The following is an 8,919-nucleotide window of genomic DNA, read 5'->3' on the forward strand; positions in this document are numbered from 1 at the left end:
AGGCATATCTGTTGACGTCGCGACGTCGAAGAGCGCCCTTCTAGTTATAATCTAGCTCTGGACAGTACTGTAGCACAATGATGGAACACAATAGAATTCAGCTTTGCAGATGGGGGAAATGATCGAGCAAAGCTGCATAAATTTACTTCAATTCAGCCTTCAATTTACTTTACAATTCGACTTTGCAACCTCAGAAACAGAGGCTAAGGCCTTTCAGAAGATAATCATAATGAGAAATGTGATAAAACCTGAAAAATCATTTAGGACTCTTCAAACCATGTTCAAACGAGAACGTCTTCACTCGGTCGACCGAATACCTCTGCCAGGCTGAACAGTTTGCATTTTGTATCCCACTGATAGGCTGGATCTGGATGTTAACTAAATACAAATCAGCTTGTTCTTGTCACCTCCCAAACTCATCCACCTAGTTTTGTTATAATCCATCCACATCTTTTTGAGATATAATCTATATATCGTTTTCATCCCGACCTCTCAATGGTGAAGCATCACTTAAAAGATTCTCGGATCTGGATCCGGATTCGGATCTTCACTGAAGTTGAATCGATTCGACTTTGACACATACCCAACCTGTCCACCAAATTTCGTTTGAATCCGTCTGCAACGTTTTGAGATATTATGCATAATCACGATACCCTTGAAAAGGGGAATCCTTGTGAATGGGGTCATTTGGGGTAGACGAGATCATGAGTAATGAGGTCGTGATGAACAGCCGTCTAGAAGCCCTGGAGGGAAGAATGCAACTGAACAGACTGGGGAAGTTGTGTCCATAGGTGAGAAGAAAGATGATCAAATGAGTGGAGGTGACCGGTGAGCCTGGATTTTGGGAGTTCACAGATAAATGTGCATGCAGCCCGGTTTTGTATTTCACGTTTGAAGCCACATTGCCAAATTGTGACAATGGCATTATAAATAATAATCATTATTGCCATGGTGTCGTGGCTGCTGCATGATAAAAACGTGGACTCGACAGTTGATACGACTTTGGCTTCAGCTAAATAGTTCTTGTCTCTCCCAGGAGTATGAAGAAGCACGCCTCATTGAATCCCCCTATATGACACATTTATTACAGATGATACTCTTTGCGTGAATTATATTCCTTTATTGCGGCGCCATGCGCGGCTGCGATGGCTTCAAAATAACGCGATGATTGTGAGCCCACCCCCCTCGACCCGAGAGATGATGAATACGAGCTCTGTTGTGGGTAAGGTGGTTTGATTTGCCTTGGATACCACTTGGTTCGTTCTCGTGCTGGTTGTACTGACGGTCGACCACAAACGTCCCGGCTAGCTCTCACTCGCATCGCTGGCGCATTGCGCTCGTTAAATCGTCGTTCAGGCTGTTGGTGCCTCCTCCCCTCAACGCCTCGCTCGTCTCCCTCCCCCAGCCGATGGGCGGGCCGGGTCCCCGGATCGAGGAAAGAGAGAGAGAGAGAGCGAGAGAGAGAGAGAGAGAGAGCTGCGGTTGCGGCGCATTGAGTCCGAGTCGGACCTTCACTCCGGCAACCCGCGTTGCCAAGATACCCGCGAAACGTGTGATCTGGGACTTCCACTAAGCTCGCGCTATCTCCTCTTTCCCACCCTGCCCTTGAGATTAGAGGTCTTGGAAGGCAATGAAGGTTCACCGGCTGCAAGTAGACCTTGTCGGGTGACATCAATCATCAAATGGTGTTTGAGCTCGTGCCTTTCATCCAATCTGTTTGAGTCGCTTCTCTCAGGGTCCTGACTTGTTCAGCAGCACCAGCGCAGGTAAGAAGTACCGAAGGCCACGTGCTGCCTGGAGGGCACTTCTTGTCCAATAACGATGCACGACCATTGACCTGCAGAAGCATATTCCAGCTGTGTCGACCCGCGGATCTGTCACACTCTCTGCTCAGCCTCACAACCAGTCCAGACCAACATCCGATCTCTTACCCCTTCGTTCTCACCTGGAAATCGTCGTCCTCGCCTTGCCGTTTTACAGATGTTGTCGTCAGACCTTTCAATCGACATGGGGTCGGGGCTGCAGCGACGCCTGGGCGGCGGGTAGCGTTGTGGGCTGGATGGCGCGATGCGCGCCCGCGGGGGCGGTGTCTGGCGCTTCATGCTGTTCCTTCTGGCCCGCTTGCTGAGCCGCGGGACTTGCGACTGCTGGGTGCTTGACAGCAAGCCGGCCATCCGCGCCATTTGCAGCGAGAACCTGCCGCCTTTTCAGCGCGTGCCAGCGGGACTCAATGCGTCCGTCGCGGACCTGAGGCTCAACCGCAACCAGATCCGAGGAATCTCACACGCAGAAATGGATCGCTTCCCCAACCTTACGTACCTGGACGTGAGTCGGAACGAGATCGCAGATGTGCAGGATGGGACTTTTGCGTCCCTAAGCAAGCTGAGCGTCCTCCGCCTTGGCTACAACCGCCTGCAGGTGATTAGCACTCGCACATTTGCAGGACTGCTTCGACTCCAGGAGCTTTACCTGCAAGGAAACCAAATCGAGCACGTCTCACCACTCGCCTTCACCGTCACACCTTTACTCCACTACCTCGATCTTTCCTTCAACCGCATGCGCTCTCCGAACCGAGAAGCATTTTCCAAACTGGCGGCGCTCGACACGCTTGATCTGTCGCGGAATCCTTACCGCTGCGCCTGTGATCTGCTCCCCTTGCTCATCTGGATCCGCAACTTCAACGGCACCTTGCGGGGCTCGGCACGTGTCCGCTGCGCGAGCCCGCGCGAGCTCCGCGGGACCTTCCTGCTCGTTCCGCGTTTCCGCTTCCCACGCAGCGCGTACGAGCTGCTCCTCGGGTCATGTCCGCGCCTCGACGCTACAGAGCCCATGTCGGCGTCGCCGATCGCAGCAGTCTCGTCGACGATGCACGAGCCATGCAGGGAATGCCCATCTGGCTGGGAGTCCACCGGTGCCGCGGACGAGAGCTTGGAATCTGGAGTGACGGTGCCCACGGCGGTCCCAACCAAGGACGTGCAACGCCCGTTGCTGCAACTCTTGCAACAAACGGACACTTCGGCTGTGCTGCGGGTTCGAATACCAAAACGGTTCAGCAAGAGGTTCGTGCTGACACGTTACAGCCGCAGCCATTACACCGATGTGAGAAGCTTGAGGCTCAGCGAGGAGGTCGTGAAGCTCTCTCTCCATAGCGACAGTCACTCTCCATACTCCCACTACAAGTACTGCATCGTCTCTATATCACATGCTCATCGAGTCAACCACACATGTTTGACCATCTTCACGGGATCAAAGGGCAATGTACGTACAGACTCTACAGGGCCCGTGAATCCATCTTCCGGAAACTCTGGAACGCACCACGTTGTGGTGACGGCGCTGGGGTGCTCCCTGGCGCTTGGAGTACTGCTCAGTGCTCTCGTGTGCTCATTGCGACATCAGCGACGCAAAACGTTGCAAAGGGAGGCCGAGGGATGCAAGGCTGTGCTCGATAAAATGGGGGAAGACAATGGGGGCCTGCCAGGTGTGGCTTGTCTTCCTGGCTGGGCGATTGATCCGAATACCTGTCGGTCCGAAGGTGTTCATGGACCCCCGCAGGATTGCATTGGCGGTGAGTATCTAGAGTTGCGGAGCGAGGCGAGGACTCGTGAAACAGAGGCGGTCGGCACGCGGCGCAGTGACTCCGCGAGCGAGATCTCCACCATCGCCAAGGAGGTGGATCGCGTTAACCTGATCATAAACAGCTGCATTGATGCGCTCAAAGCGGAAGCACCTGCTCCACCACCCGGAGAGTCACGAGCGACTCCAGGCCAGCTGGCTTCTCTCCCTACAAAGGGTCATGCCCTACGCGTGGATGATCACCTGTCGCCGCATGTCCCTCGTGGATACGGCAGTGCTTGCACCTTAAGGCACGTGCATCCGAGTACCCCATACACGCGGTCTCTCGCGTGCCATGTATACGAGACGACCCCAAGCGCGGTGGATGTCGAGGGCGAGTACGGACAAACATCTGCATGCACAGTTTCACCTCCGACGACCCCGACTCAGTCCAGCCCTGACACGGGTCCCGATGCTGCAGGGCGGCGGCGCGGCACCATTCGCCGTGTACTGGATCGATTCAGACCAGGAAGACAAGTGGTCACCACGTCAGGTGTGGACGAAGAGCCGGTGGCTGCGGGTCGGGCGCTCAAGCGTAAAGTACGACTCGCCAAGAATGAGGACATATTAGAGATTCTGGATTACTGGAAGGGAGTAGGGGCTCAGGAACGGCTGTGAATGCTGAAGATACACGGGAAAGACCTCCATCTTCAGATTCGACACCATTCACTACCCCCCCCCCGCCCCCCTATGTTCTTTCCCCGCTTGACTCGTGGTAGAGGTTTCGAAACCTTTTGGAGGAGACAAAGAAGAACGTGTCATTTGTTGCGTCTGCACAATTTCGTACCTGGAGCTGTATCCAAAATGTATATTTTCCCATGTTTTTCGTTGTTTTGTGTCAATTGGACAAAAAAAAAAGGTCCACCTGTAATTTACCTCTATCGTCAGTTTTAACGTTACGTCACAGAACGAGTGAGAAAAATAAAAATAGTTCATGAAACAATAATGATAACACGCATGATCGAGCTGTGGGTAAAAACACAGCGAGAGACAAGCACGCAATGAGCACACACCACTTTGGGTGCAGCACGACTGCACGTGGAAGCGATCTGCGTGAAGACCCAGAGTTGCCATGATGCATGTTACAAAGTTGAAGACCCAGAGTTGCCATGATGTATGTTACAAAGTTGAAGACACAGAGTTGCCATGATGTATGTTACAAAGTTGAAGACCCAGAGTTGCCATGATGTATGTTACAAAGTTGAAGACCCAGAGTTGCCATGATGTATGTTACAAAGTTGAAGACCCAGAGTTGCCATGATGTATGTTACAAAGTTGAAGACACAGAGTTGCCATGATTGTAACAAAATGTCCGACTTTTCTGTTTAATTAATTATTTATTTTTTGCCACTGGACAGCTTTTCTCGGAACAGGTGTGGCTCGGGGCTCGAAAAGCAAGGGGGGCTTCTAGAGAGAGGGGATGTACCTTTGCTGGTTATAAAGTATTAAGAGCACAAGAATCGTCATGCATGCCATGAAGTATAACATTTGTCACGCTCCGCAAATGTGTACGTGTCACGTGTTCCACTGACTCCCTTCTCCGGTCGTGTGTATCATCACGATCGCTCGTGGTGTGCCGGCTTGAGCTATCAGTATGTATATAATAACAAAACGTTTTGACGTTCAAACGTTGTCTTGCGTTGTGGTGTTCTGAAGGATCGTTTTTCTATATCTGCACATCACGCTCGCAAACAATCGATGGGTGACGTCACAATGGTGTCACTCCACACCCTGCATCCAGCCGTGCGCTCGCGTGCACCACCTCGCAGGATTGATTGTATGCAGGAGGTAAGTTACACGGACACGCATTCTATTCGACTGTTTGATCGATCATCGAATGCATGACACGCACGTGCTCAAACTTCAAAAGGTCGTGATCTCAAATCCAGTACAACCCTGGAGGGAACTCGCGAGCAGATTAGCCAGCCGTGCAGCAGATAACATCAGCAGCCTTCCCCTGCGGAGCTGAACCCGATTCGGAAACCGAACAACCAAGACAACTTTGCTCCCGATAATCTGTCAAATGTGAGTGCGATCCGTCGGAGCTGCAGACACGAGGTGCGTACTAATTAAGAGACGTCGCAGCGGGCGCACTCAATCAATGTGTGTCCTCCGGACGCTCGTGCTTTCACGCTTCAGGGCTCATGTCCAGTAACGCATTTAATGGCGCCAAATGGCCATCTCGGGACACCTCACATTGTGTCATATTTTATACTGGAGACTACATCACTCGTAATCACTTACCCGGCAAGTGTAGCGAATTCCAAGCTGCAGTGGGCGCATCAGAAAGCCTTCAGATTCCAACCCAACGAGAAATGACATATCCTATTCTCAATGCCGTCATCCAGGGACCAGAGGGATGGCTTTGGGATCACCGCGCTTCTTGTTTACCCTTTTGGTCTTGAGCCGATTTTGATGCCAGAGTTGGTCGTTTCCAAGCTAAGGTTTTTTTTGTTTTTTTTTGTATACCTTGGTCGAGGCTCGTATGAGAGCTAACACACAACTCACAGCAAGGAGGCATGAGACAAGAGGGGCGGGAGTGGAAGGGACAAAACAGTGGGGAACAGACACGTTAGGTGAACTGTGGAAGGGAGAGGGATGGGGATGGGACGGGGAACATGGCGAAGAGAAGATGGACATTTCAGGGACTTTCAGGAAGGAAAGCAGGAGAAATGAAGGAAGTGGGCTTGGGTGGATTATCGGGGGGAGAAAAGATCGAGGATTTGGATGGGGGGATTTGATTTGGATTTGGATTTGGATCGAAGATAAGAGGTGGTGGTGAACAGCTGTTTTGAAAGCCTGGAGGGAAGAATGGGAAAGAATAGAGTGAGGAAGTTTATTCCAAAGGCGGGAAAAAAGAGGAATGAAAGAGTGAAGATGAGCAGTTGTCATCATTTTATTGTTGTCATCAACCTAAGGTTGTCATCATTTTTCTGAATAATTACATCTGGAGTCGTCGAACTGTGACCCATCACGCAGTGATGACAGATTGAGCACGTCGTGAATCTCGAGCCTAATTATATTACTATTGAAGTGCAATTTTGTCTTTCATTACTTTCAGTACAGTATTGTATAACATCAGCACCCGTTCTGGGTACACATTCTGTGTCTGCATGGTGCAGGAGCCATGAGTGGTGTCTGGACGACAGGGAGAGCTTTGTCGGATTGCCACGATATTTTGCCATGTAGGGTTTTACCCGTGGGGAGTGAGATGTGCGAGAGATGGGCACGGTGATCCGATGAGGAGAACGAGGGGTTAAGGCCCGTGCTCTATGCACCATGATCGCAAATGCGCAATAATTCATTGTCTCGCCGGCGACGGTGTAAAAGGCTCGTCCTGGAGGCGACATTAGGCAAGGATAATCAATAAAACGCGAACACTCTAAATCAGCGACATGACAAATTGGCTTAATCGGCAGGTAAGTTGTGCGAAGATTGTCGAGGTTAATTAAATGCCTAAATGTACGGCTCGGCACCGAGCTCGTGGTCTGACCGCCCTCGTTCCCCGAGGACAGCAGAGTCAGCACCCCGGAGTCAACACCACCCGAGCGATACATTACGGCTGTTGAGGGCATAGTATGACCAAGCGTGAGTTGCCCTGAAAGCACCATCTATCATCAGGTGCATGGTTTCCATGTGAAGCCGAACTCGTTTTGAAACGGACACACGAGGACGTTTTCAGTGCATTATTTTTGCTTGCCTTGTTCATTCGATGTCTATCAGTCTCCGTTGTGTCACGTGACGTGCATTGTTGAATGTCACGTGAGGTGCATTGTTGAACGTCACGTGAGGTGCATTGTTGAATGTCACGGGAGGTGCTGTGTAACAGACACTTGTCATCGTTGGAATCAACTGTTGTGTTCCTGATGAGCACACACGTCTGAAACGACTCTCATGGCCATCGCTGGTGTTGATGTAAGCCTTTCACAAATTCACACACTATTATTGAACACGGTCTCTTGAGAAGGTGAGGCATCATGGTAAAGCACCTTTGGAGTTCTCTTGCAAGATGTGCAGCAAATTATTTGCACCAGTGATCACACCAAACTCACATTCCCACGTATAGGACATAAATTGCGAGCAAGCACAATGAGCAACCACGGTAGGTTGAACAACGGAGGAGGTTGGAATCCAGAGTGACCATGCCCACGACTGTACGATTGCACACGACGATAGATCAGTAAGTCGGTGGCCTGATGTAGAAGTCGAAAAAAAAAATTAAAGTGATTAGTCAGTGTTGCACGTTTGAGCTAGAAAAATCGGTTTCGTGAAAAACATCAGTCTTTGTCTTTTCAACTCCAGACCACAGACTTATTGATCACCCATTGTCAATATTTTAATGCATTATTAGGCTTCCATATCTCAACACATTACAATGCAAGAGTAGATAATATTTCATTTGAGGTTAGAGTAGCAAAACTTGTTTTTCATGCTGACATTTTTTTCATCAACGTATCGATGAAAAGTATTGCTTCACAGGTCCAACATTAATGCACACAGTTCAGGCACACTACTACCTTCATACACACATGTCCATAGCTTCCTTGTGCAACTTTTAACTTTTAAAACTTTTGATGTGCACATGATAGAAACAAACTGTAAATGGCACATTAAAGCATAATTCATAAAGTCTTGTTGTTAATGTTGTTATTAATGTTGTTCTTGCTTTTGTTGCTGTTAAATCGACAATTCACATCGATTTCTTGACGAATTGACATTTTCTGATGAGGTAACTTCGACATCAGTGGTAAAGTCAACTTCCACAGTAACCGCATTTTTGGGACAGCAACACATCAGAAAGTCTGGCACCAAACAAAGGACCACCTGTCCTGACGCTCACCTGGATCAGGAGCAAGTCACTCACACTCCCCGGAGACCTCCTTAGACCCTGAATTTTTTGATGCCATGAACAAACATAGGTACATCACGGGTGGTGAAGGTTGTGGTCAAGTTTCATTGAAATTGAGTTTAGTGCGGAGAAGCCAAAAAATTACTTTTTGGGGTTAAACCCCCCCCCCCCGCCAAAGACCCTCTTAAAAGAGCACAGATTTTGATGTGGTCGATACAGTTTGGTACATCACTGGTGTTGAAGGTTGTGGTCAAGTTTCATCAAAATTATATGTGTAGTTTCTGAGAAAAGAGCAAATACCAATTTGGGAGTTTCGAACCCTGCCCTCCCGTAGACCCCATAATGAGTGCATATTTTGATGCGGTGGATACACTTTGGTAAAACAGGCGTGACGAAGCTTGTGGTCAAGTTTCATTGAAATCGTGTGTTTAGGTTTGGAGAAGGGAGCAAATACCTAT

At 49.6% G+C, this 8,919-nt stretch overlaps 1 protein-coding gene across 1 annotated transcript; it reads left to right on the plus strand.

Annotated features, from left to right (window-relative positions):
- Positions 1 to 1,269: 1,269 nt before the first annotated feature.
- LOC147024602 (protein phosphatase 1 regulatory subunit 29-like) lies at positions 1,270 to 5,240 on the plus strand. Its single transcript, XM_085884659.1, has one exon. It carries the CDS (start codon positions 2,068 to 2,070, stop codon positions 4,228 to 4,230), a length of 2,163 nt encoding a protein of 720 aa, XP_085740785.1. The 5' UTR covers positions 1,270 to 2,067; the 3' UTR covers positions 4,231 to 5,240.
- Positions 5,241 to 8,919: the final 3,679 nt, after the last annotated feature.

This window comes from Eptatretus burgeri, chromosome 6 (assembly GCF_056783735.1).
Source record: "Eptatretus burgeri isolate ZD-2024b chromosome 6, Ebu_testis_v1, whole genome shotgun sequence".
Lineage (NCBI taxonomy): Eukaryota > Metazoa > Chordata > Myxini > Myxiniformes > Myxinidae > Eptatretus > Eptatretus burgeri.